This window comes from Centroberyx affinis, unplaced genomic scaffold, assembly GCF_046629955.1.
Source record: "Centroberyx affinis isolate AG114_WGS23_722 - 3 ecotype Tasmania unplaced genomic scaffold, CSIRO-AGI_Caff_v1 ptg000717l_1, whole genome shotgun sequence".
NCBI classification, from domain to species: Eukaryota; Metazoa; Chordata; class Actinopteri; order Beryciformes; family Berycidae; genus Centroberyx; species Centroberyx affinis.
In genome coordinates, this window is record NW_027279334.1 from 37,501 (window position 1) to 59,229 (window position 21,729).

Consider the following 21,729-nt stretch of genomic DNA (forward strand, 5'->3'; position numbering starts at 1 on the left):
AATTTCCCTCAGGTATCAGTAACAACAAAGAGAAAGAAAATATGTGTAAAACTTTGATATTTTCTCTGGTTTTATAAGGCTTTTGCACCGTTGTATACAAAATGTGTACAGGACCTTGGAAATGTATCCTCATGTTACACTTTATGTTTACCAGTTTTCCCCATGATATTAGGAAAAGTCATCGAGTATCAAGCTGAAAAAATAATGTTAATCATGTTTTTAGAGACGTTAAATGCTGAATGGGGTCAAATTGACCCCAAACATAGTAGGAAGGTGAATCGCTTTCTTTATGTTATCAAACCTTTCAGATTGTAACACAGAAATGGAGAGGATTCAGTGTTACTCTTGTTGGTTTAATAACACAAAACACTCAAAGGTTGTAGCGCCCCCTTAGGCCAGTCTGTGTCATTTTGAAAATATCAGTATGGCGCAGTGACACACATCGTTCCCCAAAGATTTGTCAAAATCCAATCAGTGGCGTTGGAGACAGATGTACAGATGGGAGCTGATCCATAGTCCCACCCCCGATTTCATCATGAAGGACAATAAAATCAAGCGAGGGCAAACTGTGGTCTGGACTGATGTTCATATTTCCTCATGTGATCCTCATGTGATCCAGAGCCACCATGCTTACTGTAGGTAAAATTACAGAGACTGGAATCAGATTTGTTTTGACTCCTGCTGCAAAATCTCTAACCTGGCAGGATGATGAGGTCACCAAACCTCTGTCCAATAAACGAGCTGCTTCTGAGTCCATGTGACTTCTGTTTACAGGCTCTGGTTCGCCTGTAGTCGGGCAGCTTGAACCAAAACAAACCAAATGCAACAAAGCAGACTTTTCAGCTATGGTTCAGACCAAAGAAAATATGTGATGAAACCTTTTGAGCAAAGCTCTTGTCTTCATATTACCGGCTTCTCTCTCATCATAAGGCCACCCTGCCAGCCCTTTGGGCAGTAAGTGCTTCTTTTGTAGTAACAATGTGCATTTGAATAAATTATCCTTAAAAATGCACTACTTGAGAGCAGTCTTCCACCTGTAACAGTATTTCAAGGCTAACCGCAGAAGCATGACTTGCAGACGGGCATTGTGAGCATGACAGCTTTACAAGACAGTCTGGGAACCAGAGGCTCTCGACCTTTTTAAGTTCACAGCACTCTTACGCAAGACGCAGTTCCAAGGCTCGCCTAATTATCCTCGGCTTGAGGATGTCATGCAGCCTTGTGGAATCATACAAGAGAGCAGAGAAATATTACGATCTGCCGGCCAAGAAGACATTTCCATTACACCTCGGGGGGCAGTGGGGTGTGTAAGCATCGCTCTGCTGCCGGGTGGAAACCATGCATCTGCAGAGGCAGGTTTTCATAGGTCCTTTCATGAAGAAAAGGTTCTCATTAAACCCCATGTATGAAGCTACACAATGGCTTCATAATAGGTTTCAAAAGCCTGAGGGTTATGAAACTCATTCGGCACCTGAGCGGCCATGTAAACTTTCAAGTATGAAAAGGAAAAAGACCAAAATCTGTGTTTTTTTTTTCAATGACAGCAACAGTGCAGCCTTGTATGATGATAAAAGGAGGGAAGAAAAATATAAAAACCTGTTGATTACAGAGAAAGCAAAACTCTACGCTTATTTCAATAGATTTGAATGAAACCAATGCAAGAATTTCAATTGACCCTCATTTTTCTTTAAGTTGAAATAGATTCTTCTTTTTGAGGATGCTCCACTCTGCAGCGTTTTGGCTCAGCACAGTCACAGTCATAGTTAAATAACAGGTAGAAGTCTGGTTCAGTACTGGGTCCACTGCAATACAACTGCAGGCAAAACCGTTAATCGTCTCAGTTGCTACGTTGTAATGCACACTGCCGGCAGATAATATTGGGCTCTCAACTTATCTGACTGGGCTTAGCGGATGTACAAACACTCAAAATCAATACCCAGCCCTGTTGCTTCCATTTCGCTGCCTTGCAGTGTGTTTTTATGGTCGGTGTTTTACAACTGCACAGTTAATCTGCGCTCAGTAAAACTCCGAGCCGGAGTTTATTCCCTCTGAGGCCCTGCATTCCTGTGGTGTTGTGTCAGAGTGGGATTTGTGTGTTTATGTGGTTGTGGGTGGGTGTGTGTGTGTGTGTGTGTGTGTGTGTGTGTGTGTGTGTGAGGGAATAAGAGAGGGAGTCCAGTGTTCTGGTTGTGTGCTAATACACATATATGCTGCCAAAAGTGAGTGAGGAGTGAGTTAAGGGGCTTTTGTGTGTTCATGAACTGTTGTGCTTGTGTGTGTGTGTATGTGTGTGTGTGTGTGTGTGTGTGTGTGTGTGTGTGTGTATAGTAATTTTTGTGCATCTACATTGCAGCTGAGGGTAGTGATTGAGGTGAATGGAGCCAGAAGTGGGGGAATCGTTTAGGGAGTCTGTTTGTATGCATGTTTTATTGAGTCTCTCTCTGTGTGTGTGTGTGTGTGTGTCTGTCTGTGTGTGTGTGTGTGTGTGTGTGTGTGTGTGTGGAGGAGTGTGCGTGCATGTGTGTATAAGTGTGTGTGCAGCAGCTGGCTGCTGAATGACTGCAGGGCTGGAGAGGAGGGTGGGGAGGCACTTGGGAAACCTCCTGAAGTTCATAACCTCTGCAGGGGGGGGGGGGCGCGGAATGGGAGGGACTTAATTAGGCTGAGTGTGTGTGTGTGTGTGTGTGTGTGTGTGTGTGTGTGTGAAGGTGGGGTACTCCAGCAGTGGATTGCATTAAATTTTATGTGTGTGTGTGTATGCATTCTACTTTGTGACTTCGAATGTGGGCTTTTCGCAGTAAAAAAAAAACCCAATGAGCTTTCAAGGTGAAAAAGGGGGTGATGAGCTTTGGAAGAGATGAATCCATCCATCCATCCATTTATCCCCACTTCCATCCATCCATCCACCCATTTATCCATCCGTCACCCGTCTATCCCTTTATCCACACCCTCTCTTCCATCCTCGTCCTTCCTTCCTTCCCTCCCTCCCGTCTGTCTCTGCTCTTTAGTTTTCATCCCATCTGCTTGCTCTGTGTCGGAAAGCATCCATTTAGAAACCTGAGTGTCTCTGAGGAGCAGCAGAGGGAGGCTCAATGGGCCAAGAGAAACCACAAAAAACTCTTCCTCTCCCCCCCCCCCCCCGTCTCCCTCTCTTTCTCTCCGTCTCTCTCTCTCTCTCTGGTTTACAGTTATTATTATTTTTCTTTCCCCCCCCCCCGCCCACCACCCTCCTCCTCCTGTTTATTTTCCTCGCTGATGAAAAGCGAGGGAGAGAGAGAGCGGGAGATGAAAAGCGACGGCTAGAATCTGTGATGAAGAGAGAGAATCGGAGATGATTTAGGCAGGAAATTCCCTCCCTCGCTGCGGCATCCAGACGTTCGCACGAGGAAATGATTGAGATTGTCATGGAAACACCGGTGGTTGGAGGAGGGAGTTTGTGTAAGATTTTGGTTGAGGGGCAAATTTTGTGTGTGTGTGTGTGTCGTGTGTGTGTGTGTGTGTGTGAAAATCAGGGATAATCAGAGGTAATTAAATAGACAGCGTGACTCTTGGTGTGTGCGTGTGTGTGTGTGTGTGTTTGCGTGTGTGTGCGCAAATGTGAGTGTCATCAAGTGCAATTAAGGAGGGTGTGTGTGTGTGTGTGTGTGTGTGTGTGTGTGAGAGAGAGAGAGACAGAGAGGGAGAGAGAGTTGCAACCACTGGGACTCAGTTAAAGATGTGACACAAACACACTGTGAAGGCTTTCAGTGTCTAGTGGCTAATAGATGTTTTTGAGGTTTGTGTGTGTGTGTGTGTGAGAGAGAGAGAGAGAGAGAGAGAGAGAGAAACAGAGAGAGTATCTTTATATGGCTGTGTGTGTCTATGCATGTGTATACAGTAACTGTGTGTGTGTTTGCATCTGTATCTCTACATGTAATGTGTGACTGCAGATGGCTGTGTGTGTGTGTGTGATAGAGAAAGAGAGAGAGAGAGAGAGAGGGAGAGAGAGATTGAGATTCACTGTGGTTTTGTGGTGAAGCCGTGATGAAGAGAACATGCATGCGGAGGTTGTCAGGTTCGTGTCTCCATCATATATTGTACTGGTGACACTGGGTCATTCAGAGCAACACCAGTACAGCTCTGTCTCTGTCTCTATGCAGCAACAGTGAAGGTACAAGTACATGCAGCTCCATAAATAACCTTTTTAAATTGCAGTGTGTCTCTAAATTGCTTTTATCCAGAGTGTACACAGTGGGCGAGGTTCATATTAACGATGCTTCTACACCTTTAATAGCCAACGTGTACTTTGCTATAATCTGATTCAGGAGAACGCGGCGTGTTCCTGGAAAACGCCGCAGTAGGAGCAGTTTGTCGCTGGTAGATAAATGCGGATGCGCCTGTACTCCATTATTGTCATTATTTCCCTTCAGCTGGACCTCGCCGTGCCTCCTCTCCTCGCGCCCTTGACTCCTCCGCTGCGCCGGTCTCCTTCCTTCCTTCCTTCCTTCCTTCGCAGGGAAAACAATTCCTAGGCTCAAACTTTCCCTCTCAAGACCAAATCCAAGATTCGTTTTTTTTTTTTTTTCTGCGTCAGTGAAGAGGTTATCCTCCAATCATCTTCCTACTGTATGTCTGTGATTTCCAGTCTTCGCTGCCTCAGGGCCACATTAACCCATCCTGATAAAACTTACCCTCTGCCTCACCCTCCCACCTCCGGATAAAGATAAAGGCCCCTGTGGATTGTGAGCTGGTGCCTTCCAGACACACACACACACACTGCGCTTTGTGTGGGTCAGCAAAAAAATCATGATCTAATTCCTTTTTCCCTTTAGTTTATTTTCTATGCGTAAGACATACACAAGCAGCAGTATCACAGGTTTTAGCTAATGTTGGCTGCTTTCCAGGTCGATCCAAGGAGCAGGTTGCCGGCAGATTGGAGTTTTAGTTACATAAACATTTCTCGGAGGCAGAGCTGCTCTGGAGGCAGAAGTAATCTCATTGGTTGAGTTGAGCTGAAGTGGGCGGGGCCAAAGAACCACAGTTTCTCAAGAGCACACGTTAGCTGCTGGTATAGGGATGGATTCCACATTTTTTTTAGTTGATTCTGACTCCGACACCTTGATGGAATCGATTCTAAATTGATTCCGTTTCCACATGAAAATCAACACTAAAATTTAAGTTTTACGCCGGTTGCCATTCAACCAATGAGCCGTGAATTTCTCCCTTCCCCCTCCACACTTGTTGTGAAATGGAACAGACCAAGGCAATCGAACACAGATTAGTACAAATAGGCCAAAATCAGAATTAATTACTTACAAATTTGTTTAAATTAAAACAGTTTCTTCGATTCCAGAGTTTGGAGTTGAGATTGCAGCAGGAGTCGACTCCTTCCGTTTATTATTAGTAGAATCCATTGTTGGAATCGATTTGATGGAGCCGAGAATCGATTAATTTGGATCCCTACACACTGGCAAAGAGGGAACTCTATTACCTCCTCTCTTACCTCTTGTCTTTTTCACTGACATTCAGGCTAGCAGCACTTAGCTAGAATAACTCTTTTGCGCCGCCTGTTTATGTTTAATTCAACCAATGAGATTATTTCTGCCTCCAGAGCAGCTTTAACTTCAAGAAGTGTTTCCATAATTAACACTTCTACTCCTAGGCGGCCTCCCTAACTGGCCTGACAACCTTCGTGTTAATATTGCAGCAACTTAAAGTGATTGGAATACAATAAATTTTGTTAAAATTGATACGGCCTTGTGCAGAATGTGCTCACATTTCCCAGAGACGCATGGCTCTTCATTTAGGTGAGCAAGACGTCAGTGAAATGAGGATTTCAACGAGATTTTTTTATTTCTCTTTCTCTCACTGTCTGATTCCTGGCGACTTCCCTGACATGTCAAGAGCCCACCCACGGGGAGCCAGGACCCCAGGGTGCCGTCGCTGTTCTACAGCACATAATAGGCCGGTTTCACAGACATGGATTATGTCTAGTCCTTTGAAAGTGGTTACACCCACAGCCTGTCTCAGGTGCTGGGCGGAGTGGAATCCAACACCAGGAACAACATTGAAGGAAGATTTTATTTTTATATTTAATACAAAAAGTCAGTGTTTCTCAGTCAGAAAGGTTTTGTCCTGTTGTCTTTTTTCATTATTTTTTCAATATAAGTTTTTCTTTTGATGTTTTGGAGTATAGTTTCTTGGGTAACTTTTTCTTAGGTCTCGACCTTGACCAAAAGCTGATTTTAATGAGAATTTCCACAGAAGGGCTTTTATAGTCACTACCCCGGGCTTAATATAAGACTGTTCAACCAGTTCGCTGTGTTTTCAGGCCTGACTTGAGGTCTGAGAACGAAGCAAGGAGAGAGGAAGGAGAGATTTGGTACAGGAGATCAACAAAAGATTATGCAGATCCCACTGTTTTCACACTCCCTACCTGCCCCCTCTCTCTCCATCTCACTCTCTCTCCATCTCTCTCTCTCTCTCTCACTCCCACACTCTTTGTGTGTCTGTCTCACTTCACCCCGTTAACTCTCCCTTTCTACCTCCTCACATCCCAAATCTTCTCATTAAGATTAGCCCTACCGCTGTGAACATAACGGAGTAGAGAAGGATAGTTTTCCCCATCTCCAGTGCTTCTCTCTCTCTCTCTCTCTCTCTCTCTGTGTGTGTGTGTCTCTCTCTCTCTCTCTCTCTCCCCTAATCTCCTCCATGTACATGACACTAATACAGAGACTGATATAAGCTCCCCTGCCTCTCTCTATGACATTTATCACCGTGCTTCTTAATGCAGGCAGGCTGCCGCTGTTGATGAGGAATAGGGATGACAAGCCTGGCCTATTTTCTTGCTAACGATAGTCTCTCTGCTTTTTACTTTTTCTCTTTTCTCGTTTTTTTTTTTCCTTATTTTTTTGGGAAGTTGGATGTTTTGGAAAATATGAATTCATGGCACGGTGTTTACCAAAGCGTCTCGCGCGGCTGTTGACGAGGATTCGACACTGACATTGATCATGCATCTGCCGCATTGTTAGGCGGAGCTGATCTAGGATCTGTTTGGCTTTTTAGATTGTAATAAGTGATGTCAGAGGAGGGTTTTAGCAGGTACCTGCTAAAAGTTGTCTTTCGGAAGACAGAAGACGTCTTTTTTTTTCTCCTTGGAAGTCTGTATTTTTTGACGTTTCACAATGCATTAAAAACCATGTGGTGGACATTTAATCCAAAGCAACTTGCAGTATGATGAGTACACACATTTTTAGCCTTGGTGTCCATACTGTGTATTTGTTGGTGCCATACTCAACCCACTGAGCTGTACCAACCTTTTTCATATCAAGGACCCCTAATTTAGTCCGCATTAGAGCCACGGACCCCCATTTCATAAGATTTTGTCTCTCGGACCCACATCTGAGAATATTTTTATTGTTAGATTTAATTTTGTCCAGGATTCCACGACCATCTATTGTAGGTAGAGAGATAACAGTGAAGCTATGATCAAAATAGTAATTCTTCTACATTCTCTAATTGTGTTAACTTCTTGTAAATGAAATAATGGTGAAGTTTAATAATTCATCTTTCATTTGCTGGGGACTCCCCGGATCCCCCTCAAGGACCCCCTGGTGGTCCCCGGACCCCACGTTGAGAGCCATTGAGCTACACAGTGAATGGAACCCCTAACCCTGCATTATTAATGCCATGCTCTACCCCACTGAGCCCATTTGAAGGAGGATAATATTCCTCATGTTAGTCCAAATTGTCCCTTTAAAGCGTGGGTGTGTTTACAGATGGATGATCTAATGGTTTTCAAGGGTTTTACACTCTTGGATGTTCCTTTTGAACAGTAAAAAAAAAAAGCGGTATTTAGAAAAACTGTTGCCTCTGAAACATGCCGGTCAGAACATGATGGGATCTTATGTGTGTGGCTGACTGAGGAGGCGGGCCCTCTAGTGATGCCAGCCAATCAGGGGTGCGTTTCCCAAAAGCTTTGTTGTCTAACCATGGTCACAAGTTCTACTGGAAGAACCGTTGTTTACAAAAATACTGTTTCTCAAAACCATTGTTGGAAGAAACGTGCGCAACCGCCATCGCAAAGTTGGGTAGCTGCAACACACTGGAGCTCCAGTGACAAATCCTCCCGACCGCATCACTGCAGCACTGGCACCTAATACAACCAGGAAATAATCATGTGAGGTTTATTATTATTATTATTATCATTACTATTACTATTACGTTTATTTAAACTCAAGAAAATCATTTACAATGATGTCGAGTATAAAAGATATAAAAAAATAATAAAAATACAATAAAAGAAAACAATCAGTTCAAACAAGTATATAAGTACAGTTAATAAAAGATACAAGATACAAGATATAAAACAAATCAATTAAAACAGGTGCAAACAGAAGTTAAGTGGTTAGTGATCATATATTTAAATTGTCCAGGGGTTACTACAATATCAATTTGCTCTGCAAAGATTTCCAGGCGGTCGGAGCATAAAAACAAAAAGCAGATCTCCCGAGCTCAGTACAAACTCTAGGGACTTGCAGTGAAAGCCAGTCATTAGACTGAGTATGATGTTGTCCAAAGGACCAGTCTAGCATAGATGTGATATAAGATGGCAGCTTCCCAATAAGGGCCTTGTAGATAAATAAATACATATTTGTTTGTAGCTGTAGTGAATAAATTTTGTGAATTGAAAACGACAAGACTATGTTGAGGAGGCAGGTTTGTTTTTATAGTTGTCATATTTATAAAGTCAGTAATGCCCTTTTATTGCGCCTACTCCAGTCTCTGTGTTCATGCTGATTAGCCAACGGTATTCTCTTTCTTTGTGGCAGTAATGCAGTTATAAAACAAAGAAATGGGCTAAAAAAAAACACTGTGTAGGGGGGAAGCTGAATTCCTCAATAAAACATAAAAAACAAAACACTCCACCACAAATCAAGCTGATTCGGGCTGTTAGGCCCACAGTCACACATCCCAGATCTGTAGCCCGTCTTGCACCAATTCATTTGGTTTGAGAGTGATTGTGTGGAGTAGTTGTGATGATGTGATGTGGTGTGATGATGTCTCATGTCCCGGCAGGTATTAAATAGCCCACAGCTCAGTGAAATAATGAAAATGAAGAAAAGATAATCTAATGAACCTAAAGCCTGGTGATACTCTTGGGGAAATAGGCTATTGAGTCTTTACTCAATGTTATCAATTATGATGCTCGACCTTGAGGAGTTTCATTCCAAAAAGGAGATACCGACATTATCATTTTATTCTTATCTATTTCTGCTTTATTAGAAAGTACATGGGGAGAATAACAGAGGAGGATGTAGAGGGGATGATGTGACAACTCTATCTATCTATCTATCTATCTATCTATCTATCTATCTATCTATCTATCTATCACCTATAGAAGAAGTTAGTCTCTGGAGAAATTTTAGCACTCAAATCACTGAATAGTGTCATTAGCATCGTTGCTGGAACTATATTGGTGCGAACTAGAATGGATTAGCAACGAACTCACAAAAAAAAAAAAAAAACCATTCCTGTAACGATCATTTGCACTTTGGCTGCGGGAAATGGACCCAAAATGGGCTCAAGGGCCTTTTTGCTCCCTGAGTGATGACTGGAAGGCCGCCGCCTCTTCCTCGCCTTCCAGCAGAGCGTCCGCCCCGACTCTTAGCCAACCACAACTAACCACTTAGCCAACCACAACTAACCACTTAGCCAACCACAACTAACCACTTAGCCAACCACAACTAACCACTTAGCCAACCACAACTAACCACTTAGCCAGCCACTTAGCCAACCACAAGCCCCGTGGCCCTGTGCCTTGCTCATGTCCTCAGCCAGTCAGTCTCCCCACTTAGTGAAAGAGTTGTACATTTGGATGGAAGCTTTGTTTTTTTTTTCATGCTGACAGATATACCCACAGACTATTCCATTTGTTTTATGTTAGTGGAGGAATCATGTAGCTTATCGTTTTGCCATTAGCCACCATCTACCCAACAGCTAGGCCATATGATTTTTTTTTTTTTAAGATGATTTTTTCAGCATTTTTGCCTTTATTTGATAGTTCACAGTAGGGCTGGGCAATATATAGATATTATATTGATATCGTGATATGAGACTAGATATCGCCTCAGATTTTGGATATTGTAATATCGTGATATGGCATAAGTGGTGTCTTTTCCTGGTTTTAAAGGCTGCATTACGGTAAAGTGATGTCATTTTCTGAACTTGCCAGACTGTTCTAGCTGTTCTATTATTTGCCTTTAGCCACGTCATTATATCCACATTACTGATGATTACTTATCAAAAATCTCATCGTGTAAATATTTTGTGAAAGCACCAATAGTCATCCCTACAATATTGTCGCAATATCGATATCAAGGTATTTGGTCAAAAATATCATGATATTTGATTTTGTCCAGGTTTTCGCCAAGCCCTAGTTCACAGTGGAGAGAGACAGGAAAGAAAGAGAGAGAGAGAGAGAGAGAAGGGGATGACGTACAATAAGAGACCCAGGCTGGTTTGAAAGGGATAAAGCAGTTGCATCATATGACCTTTACCCAACTGAGCCACCAAGATGCCCCGTGTTCACGTTTTTCAAACAACAGTCAATTTTAGCCTCATTTATCAAGGCTGATATGGCACCCAACACAATTCATCCTCTAACATAAAGAGGAAGAGGCAGTCATCACTCTGCCCTCTGCCTCGGACTTTGTGTTGGAGAAAACAGACTTATCTAGCATGCGACCCCAGATTTATTGAAAAATGAACATGCCAGTCCTAATGGATCTTGGTAGGAGCGTTGTTCATTATGGCCTATACGGGATAATAGATTTTTAAGCACTTGATTAATAGAAGGAAGACAGTCACCAAAGACCTTCCACATAAGGCCATTATTCAGCTGTCTCTCTCTCATTCAGGCGCTTGATAAATGCCACCAACTCTTTAAATATAAATGGCACAATAAATATAAATAACACTTTGGCCCGCGCGTCTCGTCTCGGTGCCAGTCTGTGAGTTTGTAGAGAGAGAAAAGTAGGACAGGGAAAGTTGGATTCATCATCTTTAATGCCTTCTGTCACTTCAATTGGATATCAGCAGACACTGTCCCCTAATTTAGACATCATATCCTGTCCCAAGAGTCCCGCCTCATCCCCCCTGCCCGTCTGTCTCACCCTGGCATAACCCTCCTGCTTCCCCCATGTGACACCCGACCAAGAGAGTGTTCGAATCAAACCTCCCCTCTTTTCTCTTACCAAACCCCTCCCCTCCCTCCTTCCGTCTCTCTCCTCTCTCTCCTCCTACCTCGTTTCCTCTCCTCTCTTTTCCCTCAGCTTGAGGAATGTGTATGAATCAGAAGCCAGGCTCACTTATAGTGACGTCCCCCCACTGCTTTTGTTAGCATACCTCACACTCGCCCGCGTCATACAGATCATTATTTGAAGCTCGTTGTGATTTCTCGGGAAAAAAAAAAATGTCATTCCCTCGCTGGTGCTGCCCTGGCATGTAACCCCACACAGCGCTCGTTTCAGCCAAGCTCAGATTGTTTGATTGGCGTTCGCTGCTGTGTTTGCCAGGACTGCTGGCAAAACCTCGCTGTTATTTGCATAAAACAGGAAGGGGGTTCAGATTACCCCGCTGTTTTCCCCTGCCATTCTGCATTCTGCTGCCCTTGCTGCACCCCAAAGGAAAATCAGCATGCCATCCACAGAAGAAAAAACATTAGCTGGCCTTGTGCAGTTCTGCTCCAGTCCAAGCCCTTCTCCTAGCCTGGTTTGACTCTTTCTTTTCTCCTCTTTTAAACCCAGCGTGAATCCACTGGTACAAATCCTGTGCTATCTGAGCTGGACCTCTTTCTGTCTCGCGTCCCTGTGGCGAATCCTCTTAAAAGTGTCCCAGTGTGAGTCTCGCGCCGCAGCGTAAGCCCCTCTACCTTTGTGCACTTGTGATCAGTGAGATTTGGACCCGGTCCTGGGTTGACGGCAGGCGGCCGCTCCGCCCCGCGGTTCGACTAGCTGACCGATAAGAGAGGCATGGGGAGGAAGCGGTGGAAGCAGAGGATGGGAGGATGAGAAGGGACTAAGGGGATAAGGAGCGGGTAATTAGGAGGATAAAGAGAGTGGAGGGATGGAGAAACAGCAGGTGAAAAAAATGGGAGAGGGATATCGTTAAGTTCTGGCACTTTCCATTCGTGACTCCTGTGTGCTCTTTTTCCACTGATCTCCTTCTCTACTTCTCTTCCCTGTCCAAATAACCCCTCTGCCTGTCTGTCTGTCCGTCTGCCTGTCTGTCTCTGTGTCCGTCTGTCTGTCTCTGCCGGGCGGAGCCCTTCTGACCCGCGGCAAAGACAACACCGGGCTACAAAAACAAACCACTTTTTTTGCTGCTGCTGCTGATGCTGCTGCTCTCATTTTTGTTTCAATCTTCGACTGAAACAAGAGTGGAGAGGCAAACTTGGCTCACACCAATATGAAGTGCTGTATAGAACAAAAAGGACCGTTACAGTTACAGTAAAGGCTTTTCCCCAGCTGTCAAAAGGGGGGGGGGGCAAGGCAACAGAAACCAGCAGCTGGACTCACATGTGGAGAGAGTGAATGAGTCCCGTTCAGCCTGATCCCAGCAATGACTGACTGCACCCTTACCAAGAGGTTACACTGAGAAGAACATTACTACACACTTATAAGAGTAGAAGAAGAACACTACTGCCACTGCTACTGTGAACACTGCCACCTTCTCCACAGCAGAGCAAGGCCTCAGACATCACAAATAAAATGAAACAAAACAAAAACAGACATCACTTCCTTCCCCTCTTCCATCCCCCGATCCATTCCCCCCTTCGTCCACCTCCCCTCCTCCTCCTCCTCCTCCTCCTCCCCCCTCTACAGAAGCCTTGGTGGATCCGTCCAGCGCCGGCGTCGTGGCGGGCGCCGTCATCGGCTCCCTCCTGGCCCTGCTGCTGGTGGCCGGGCTCGTCGGCGTGCTGCTCACCCGCGGCCGGCGTCATCAGCGCCGCGGCTTCCCCGGCAGCGGGGACTCCATGACGACGGGGAGCGGGGGCAGCAACGGTGGCGGCGGCGGTGGTGGCGGCGGCGGTGGCTACGGCAACAAAGCCCGCCTGCTCTTCGGCGGCTCGGGCGGCGGCAGCAGCAACGGCGGCGGCGGCAAGAACGGCACCGGCGCCAACAACAACGGCCCCGTCTACACGTACCGGGAGGGCTGCGACGCCACGGGGACGCTAACGGAAAAGGCCAACGACTACCACCACCACCACCACCTCCACCACCACCACCTCCACCCCTCGGCCGGGAACACGCCCACCGCCCACGACATCCTCCTCAGCGGCGAGCTGGACGAAGGCGAGAGGAGGAAGTTCGACCTGGACGACAGCATGGAGGAGGAGGAGGAGCGGTACGATAGGTTCGGCGGGGCGGGGGGAGGCGGGGGCATGATGGCGCCGGCCTATCACGTGCGCCGAGGCCACAGCGACGAGGAGGAGATGGACGTGTACCTCGACGACGACATGGAGTCCCAGAGAGATGGCTCCGTCATCTCCAGGACTGCCATCTACGTCTGAGGAGAGAGAGAGAGAGAGGAGAGGAGAAGAGGAGGGGAAGCGAGGGATGAGAGGATGAGAGGAGGGGAGAGAGAGAGAGAGAGAGGAGTCCAGTCCAGCTGCCCCTCCCCCCTCCTAAAACCACCGCCTACATCCGCTAAACACCGACCTGCTTCACGCTCAACCCGTCTGAAGAGATGCCATCAGTTACATCCTCTCTCCTTGACACTGACAGTATACTTTTTATAGAAAAAGAGGATTAAAGAGAAATAAAAAAAACAACAAAAAGAAACAGAAAGTGTTTGAAGTTGTCGTTTGAAGTCGATGGAGGGAAACTTGGGATTGTGGTGATTCTGGTGCGCTGTGGCTGAATATGTGACTGTGTTTGACTGTGTCATGGGGACAGCTTATATTCTACATCAGCCAAACGAAACTAAAACTTATAAAAAAACAAAAAAACAACAAAAAAAAAAAAGATATTGTAAAGAGCAAACAAAAAAAAAACCAGGGCGACTCCGACGCTCTGCTTACCGCTACCGTTCTCGTTCCTTCAGCTTCGCCAGTGAAGTGTGATCATGTGATGAAGGTGACTGCGTGTTTTTTTTTTTTTTTGTTTTTTTTTTTTTTTGCATTTTCTACCTTAGGAGGAAACATAATCCGCAAAAGCTGCAAGCAAGTTGTGAGACTCCTGTACAGTAACCACTACTAAAAAAAAAAAATCCTGATTCCAAACAAAAAAACAAAAAAAAAACCCCTTCGTCAACACCTTCAACACACAAAAAACTGTGGATGTTGCGACTTCACCTGAACCGCCGCGCTTGGGACTTGAAAAGGCCAAACGAGTCGCCGCGGTGACAGTGATGGAGTTTGGCCCCCCGTTTGCCCCCCCCCCCCCCCGCGGGGACTGTTTCGGGCTCGCGGGACCCTCGGGGGGGCCCCGCCGGAGCGCAAGGTTTCCTCCAAACCGAGCAACATAACAGACTGAACAGTGTGTGCTAATGTGTGGCCGACTGTGGTGTTAATGATGTGCGTCAGCTGTCTCGCCACGCAGCGGTTGTTGTTGTTGTTGTTATTGTTGTTGTAGATGTCGTCGTTGTCGCTACTGTTGTGTAATGGTGTTGATCTCACTAAGAAAAAAGACGCTCCGGGAGCCTTGGGGGTTTCACAGTTCCACATTGGGTCGGTAATGACTCATATAATGGGTAAAAAAAAAAAAAAAAGCTGTGCTCTTCTTTGTTTCCGACTCTATTTTTTCCCTCTTCCCCCCTTTAATTCTCTCCTCTCTTCCCTCCTCTGTTTCTTCTTCTTCTTCTTCTTCTTCTTCTCTCTGCCTGTCTCTTTTTCTCTCCGTCTCATTTCGTTCTGTTTCACATGGCATTCTGCACCATTTGTGTGTTTTCCTGCCGCTCTGTCCCACACGCATTACATCTCTTTCTCATTCCCTTCCTTTCTTTATTTACATAATGGGCGGCTTAGACGAGCCCCGCGATGGCTGTGTGCGGGGGGGGGAAGGGGATAACTCGTGTTTATATTCCTATCTGGGTCGCATTCAACGAGGCAAAATATTCACCAGCTTTGTTGGAGGCTGCTGTATTTCATGTATTCATTTTCCGTGTCCCGCAGAATGTTTTTAAGGCTATGTACCGGATTATTCCATGTTCTGTATTCCGATTGGACGGAGAGACACGGTCCGAGACACGTTACAGGAGGCGATGTGAAAGCGGTCGAAATGAAATCCCAAACTCCTAAAGCATTGTTCCTCACACACTGCAGAACAACAGGTGGTTTAATCTCCTGCGGGGTCTTAAAATACTCTTTTTCTTAGAATAAGTGAAAACATCCAGCAGGGTGACATCATTCCACTTGTGTTCAATGCAGTTTGACTTGTTTGTAGCGTTTCACTTGAAATGAGGCAGATTTCTCCCTGAGCATCGAGATGCTGTCACCTGATTCAAGACAATTCATCAAACAAGCAAAACTGCATTGAAAACAAGTGAATTTATCTCCCTCCACTGGCAGATCTTTTGTTTTAAGAAAAATAAGATTTGGCCTCAGTACCTGATTAAATGACTTTGTTTTGCAGTGTATCTATTGCATAACTAGACCCACACTGCAAAAAATGAGTGAAAAAGTGATTTTAGTTTGTTTCCAGACCTATCAAGCTTATTTCATGATATTTTTTATCTCACTGCACTGGCAGATAATCTTACTGGTTTCAGTAAATTTCACTTGATTCATGCCGATATGACTTCTTTCAAGAAATCATCATAAAACTAGAAGGAGAGCGCAGACCTCCGCCAAGGTCCGTGCTATTATTGCTTGTCCGTTAGTCGGATCCGGATCCGCTCCAAAATTTAATGGGTTCTTCCTTGGTCCATGCTACACCCTTCCACGAAGTTTCATGAAAATCGGGCCAGTAGTTTTTCCGTAATCCTGCTAACAGACAAACAGACAAACAAACAAACGGCACTGAAAACATAACCTCCTCGGCGGAGGTAACAAGGAAGAAAACCTTGAAGCAAGAAACTTTCTCCAAGACAATTTCACTTCTACCAAGTAAATGTCCTGAAGCAAGTTACATTCTCCTGAAAAAAAAAGTCAAATTTGTTGAAATGATCTGCCAGTGCAGTGAGATGATTCCACTAAACAAACCCTAAAATAAGCTTAAAGTCTGGATACAAGATGAAATAACTTAAGTTTAATGTCAGTTTTTGCAGTGCAGTTCCAATATCTCCGACCGGATGGAAACACGTTTGCCTTATTGATTCCCAGGTTTTTCCTGCTCTTATTTGTTTTGTTTTTTTAAATAGTACCAAATGGACAATTTTAAATTAACTATTGAATTGTATCACTTGTCTTTTTTGGTGTTGGAGTGTGTGGGAGGATGTGAGGTGGCAGAAGGCAGAAGTTAGAGAGGATGAACCAGACTCTGTCACGTCACGACCTCACACTTACTACACACAGTGTTCAATTATGTGGTGTGTGTTCAGCTGTGGAGGCTGGAGTCAAGGGTATTGTGAGTAACACAGTAATAAAACAGTATGGTATGAACAGTTAATACTTTTTATTTATTCTAATGTGGGTTTTGGGGGGGGGGGGCAGGATTTCAGTTAATTCCATTATAAACTGAGTGTTTAGGGGTTGCTGTAAAGGTCTGCTGAGGTCACATTTATGAGAAAGGATCCAATAAAGGAATCTTAAAGGAATTGGACTGTAACACTGGAAAGCTCAGTGGATTTTGGGGGCCAACAAGCATCAACCAAGGGGCTAAACATAGACCAGAGCTGTGCACCGAAAAATACACAGACACCGGCATTACCGATCTAATTTCGCTCCTGCCGGCAGGTCTGGTAAAAGCTTTCTCCTCGAGAAAAAAACACAATATCCCGCTCCATCCCGCTCCTCCAGCCTGTGGCCTTCGCTCAAAACAAAAATCACCTCCTCGTCTAGCTCACCGCTCTTGACTGCAGACGGTAAGAGCTAACAGGAATGCAATAAGTGCAGCGAGCGCACCGAGTCGATTGAAAACAATGAAGGGAGGAAGGAAGGTCTGCTGCTGGGGAAGGATTCTGTGTTTGGGCACAGTTTGGCTTCAGCAAAAAACAAAAAAGCAGAATAAAAGCGAAGGTAAGCGTAAACACTGTCTGGAAAACAGCACCGACTAGGAAAGCAATTTGATTCATCAGTTGAAATACAGCCAGGTCACAGAACGATGATGATGAGTGTACGGAGAATAAAAAAAGGCAGCCGACAAACACCAGAATTATTATTTATTTGAGAAATAAACAAGATGAGAAAAAAGTTATTAAATGTGGCATTTGTTCAAGCGTTGAATGAGTGAACCGAGCTTAGAAAGAAAAACGTTTAATTTATTATTACGTTATTGAGGTAAATATCACGATATATTGTGATACGGATCTGAAGTCTTATTGTTTAGCCCCAGTTATAACTAATTTGGTGCACGTTTTAACAGAAAGTTTGTACAGAAAGTAGAGGGACAGTTGGGAAAGCTGAGATATTTCAGCTCTGAAATTCAAAACAGCTTCTATAGTGTGAAGGAATCAACATCGATACGATCTGATCGGCTGCAGCTTTTTACTCAACAGTGTCAAATCCCCCTGACTCCTGAGCAGCGACTTGTTCCAGTACCTGAACATTAAGCGCTGTGCAGTCTGCTAATGTGTAAATGAGACGGTTGCACCGGCTCCTTCACAACGCATTTCAATGAAGACGTTCCACAACAATTCACAATGTCTTCAGACAGGCTGCAAATTAACGCGAAGTAAGTGAGAACCAGCCGTACCTGTCCTCTGCCACGCGTGTCACATGTACTTTTATTGTATCGTTGCAGTAGAGTTTGGATTGAAGTACTGAGCTGTGTATCGACTCCTCGGGTGCACGCACGCTCCAGGATTTACAGCAACACCTCCCGTCACCTGGAGATCCTGTGACTCCACAATTTTTCCCCCTTGAACATAAAGTTTACGTGAGTTTCAAAGCTCAATGAAAGACATTCAGATCCCATTGTCGAACTGAGGAGTTCATTCCAAAACACGGGGAAAAAAATATCCGTTTTGCCAGAGAAATTCATTGTTTAGTATCTCCAGAATATACAGCATATCCAGTCTGTGAAAGAGTTCATTTCATCACTTTATCAACCAAGAATTCAAGCTATTTTATGCCATCGATCATTTTGTAATGTTTGAAACACATAAATATCTCATTTTGGAATGAAAGTACTCAGTTTCAAAAGTTCAGGAACATTTCTAAAGCGGTTCCTCCTAATCCCTGTCTTTTTGGAGTTCACCCGGGTCCCCCCCCCCCCCCCCACCCACAGCCGCTCTTCACCCTCACCCGTACAGTATCTGAGAGACCCGGCGTTGAAATGCCACAACGCGGCTTCTCTCCGAGGGTTTTTCTCTCTCTGCACCGTGAGTCTGAACAGTTGGCTGTGATCACAGCTTCGACGCTTAATTAGCCCCCAAAAAATCTTGTAGCGTGCGTGTTCCCTTCGTGAGGAAACTCATCATCAGTCATAACTTTGTTTTTCACAACACATTTTCAATAAAAAAAACACATTCCGAAACAATTCTCCCTGGAAAAGGCTGTTAATTAATTAAGCCGGCCAGTATGTTGGTCTATAAATACCAGACTCCCACACCTTCTCTCTCCTCAGCACATTTCACAGCACAGCGCACCTGCTCCGCCATATTAGTCTTCCCAACAGATCTGCTTGTCATTGCAGAGGGTTTTTTTTTTTTTTTCTCTCAAGTTTTATTTACCCGGGGAAGGAGTGCTGAAAACACTTGCTCTTTCTCAGCGACGCCTCGCTTCTCATTCATACAGTCACACACACCTGGGAGCTTCCCAGTAACAACACTGGGAGTTCAGAGCGCTGCCAAAAATGACAAGTTGTCAAGTGATTTTAACTTGTTTCCAGACCTATCAGGCTTATTGTCAGTCAAATTATCTCGCTGCACTGGCAGATAATCCTGCTGGTTTCATTAAATTTCACTTGATACATGCCAATATGACTTCTTTCAAGAAGTCATCATAAAGCTGTGAAGAAAATCTTGAACCGAGAACAGAAATGTGTCAGAGAAAAAAACTGAGAAATTTGTGAGGAAAGGAATCTGAAATTAGTGAGGAAAAAAAGACTCAGAATTTTTTTTTTTTTTCTTGCCAATTTGTGAGGTTTTTTTTCCTCAAAAAGTTTTGTAATCTCAGAAAGTTATTTCTCAGAAAAGTACCCTCCTCTCACAAAAAAAAAATCCTAAAATAAGCTTGATAAGTGTGATTACAAGATGAAATAAGTCAGTTTTTATAGTGTGCCTTGCTCGAGGGAACCTTGACAGTAGGTGTTGTGGAGGGGGGAGGTGGGGGGGGGGTTCCCAGCATGCACGCTGATTGGAAACGGGGGTCCTAGGTAGTTACAAGCCCGCTTCTCTGATCTTTCATCCGTCCGCCGCCCCCGCTCCACACTGTGGGGGCCATGGACCCGAACGCAGCCCCTGTAGGTCCGGTGCATGCTAAGCAGAGGAAGCTGTAGCAGGTCAGTTGGCAGTCGGCTCTGTCAGAGGGAAAGAGAGTGGAACGGAGGGAGGAGTGGAGGGGTGAGGGGGGGGGGTGAGGGGAGTTCAGCGCTCCCTCTGGGGAATACCAAACAGACCGAGAGAGAGAGAGAGAGAGAGGCAAAGAAAGTGAGACTTTTTCTTCTTAGATTAGAGAGATATAGAGAGTTAAAGAAGAAGAGTGGGAGAAGAGACGCTCCAACCTCGGCCCCTGCAGAGAGGATGAGAAGACATCACCGGGGTTTCTGTTCCCCACCTGGGACCGGCAGCGCTCGAAACGCAGTCAATTATTCACCATTGAGCCCGGAGTTAGAGATGGGTAGATTTGTTACTCGCGGAGAGCCGATCGGTCGGCTCCGACGCGAGGATGACAGAGGGAGAGAGAGAGAGAGAGAGAGAGAGAGGGAGAGAGAGGGTGTGAAAGGAATGAGAGATCGGCGAGATGGGATTACAGCGCTGACAATGAGAGCTGGAGGCGGGAACAGACCCTCAGAGGAGTATTTTGGAGCGCCACGCCACGCCACGCCACTCTCCCTGCCTGGCGATTGGCCGTTTCCGCCCGGCGACAACTGACAGTTCTTTTCAACCCGGCCAATTAGCTAAAAAAAAAAAAAAAAAAAAAAAAAAAGACTGGCCTGTTTAGCTTTCCTCGGCGCGGGCTATCAGCGACAGATCTTTTTAATTGTAAAGAAATGTTCAGCAGCACTCCAGGGGAACGCTGTGCAGGGGCGGAATGGTATATATCCCTCTTTTTCATATTCCCTCTCTCTCTCTCTCTCTCTCTCTCTCTCTCTCCTTCTCTCTCTCTCTCTCTCTCAGTTTTAGCACCCAGTACAAGCTGTTCTCTCCATGTTTAATTCAGTAGAAGGCATGAAAGTGTTCCGCATTATCTCTCCTCTCTGCTCCGAGGGAGGAAAAAGGAGATGAGGGAGAAGACGGCAACAGAGAGAGAGAGAGAGAGAGAGAGAGAGAGAGAGAGAGGGGAAACAGGGTAGAGAGAGAGAGAGAGAGAGGGAAGGAAGAAGAGGCAAGCTGGCTTTGGCCTGTTAGTTATTGAGCCGGGCTTTTGTTGTTAATCCAGTTAAACCCGAGCCTCTGCCAGACCAGCCGAGACTCCGGCAGATGAGCATGAAGTTCCTCCTCCTAACGCCGGCTAGATGAGTCTCATTGTGCTCTGTAACCAATTTGCTTAGTCTGCCGCTGTTTTCTTTCGGGTTTCTTCCACTTCTCCCCCACTGTGCGGCTCCTGCAGTGTTCAGCGCCGCTATACTTAGGGTGCAATTCGTCATGTCTGTTTCCTCCAGGTTATTTCAGGTTTGTGGGTACACAGCGATCACACGGAAAAAATGCCTGTTCCATAAAGGCGTTTTTTTTTTTTTTTTGGGTGGGGGTGAGAGGGTCAGGAGGGAGACACCTGAACACTTTTCCTTTTCTTGCCTTTTTCCCTGGCTCCCATCACATCCCTGTATAGTGTAAAACAATTATTCTCAACCTTTTTCATATCAAGGACCCCCAATTTAGTCCACACTAGAGCCATGAACCCCCATTTGATGAGATTTTGTCTCAGAATTCCATGACTATCTAACTAACTATTATCAAAATTATCATTTTTCTACATTCTCTAATTGTGTTAGCTTTTTTGTAAATGAAATAACAGAGACGTTTAACACTTTCAATTTGCTTGGGACCCCCTGGAACCCCCTCAAGGACCCCTGGTGGTCCCCGGACCCCACACTGAGAACGACTGGTTCCTTTGGGTCTTATACTCTTGGGCGACTGTTGCAAAGCTGAGTCATGTCTTGAAGAAGTACACAACCTACACTGGACTGCCGGTCCAGTGTAGGTTGACACTGGACCGGCAGTGAGGAACGTTTCAGCTCACACACCTCACGCTTTCTTTCTGCTCCATGGCTTTGATTTCCAAATCGTTTCAAAATAAAAAAAATGAAATTACAAGTCGAACATTCCTCTTAATGGACCGACTCCAAGAAACCTCTTTATGTCCAAATGCTGATGATTCCTACAGCTGAAATCCAGATAGCCGAGTCGTCAGTTTGATTCAAAAATGAATGTGGCGCTCTACCAGCCGATATGAAGCCAGACTTCATCTTTCATGCACTGATGTTC

General features: G+C 45.1%; 1 protein-coding gene across 1 annotated transcript in view; it reads left to right on the forward strand.

Moving 5' to 3' along the window:
* Nucleotides 1-13,552, forward strand: part of LOC139644200 (nectin-2-like) — a gene marked incomplete at its 5' end in the record, with an annotated part of 37,305 nt that extends 23,753 nt beyond the window's left edge. The window contains one exon of the mRNA XM_071519606.1: nt 12,864-13,552. Coding sequence (XP_071375707.1) covers nt 12,864-13,552 — 689 coding nt within the window. The remainder of the gene's footprint in view (nt 1-12,863) is intronic.
* Between the last annotated feature and the right edge of the window lie 8,177 nt (nt 13,553-21,729).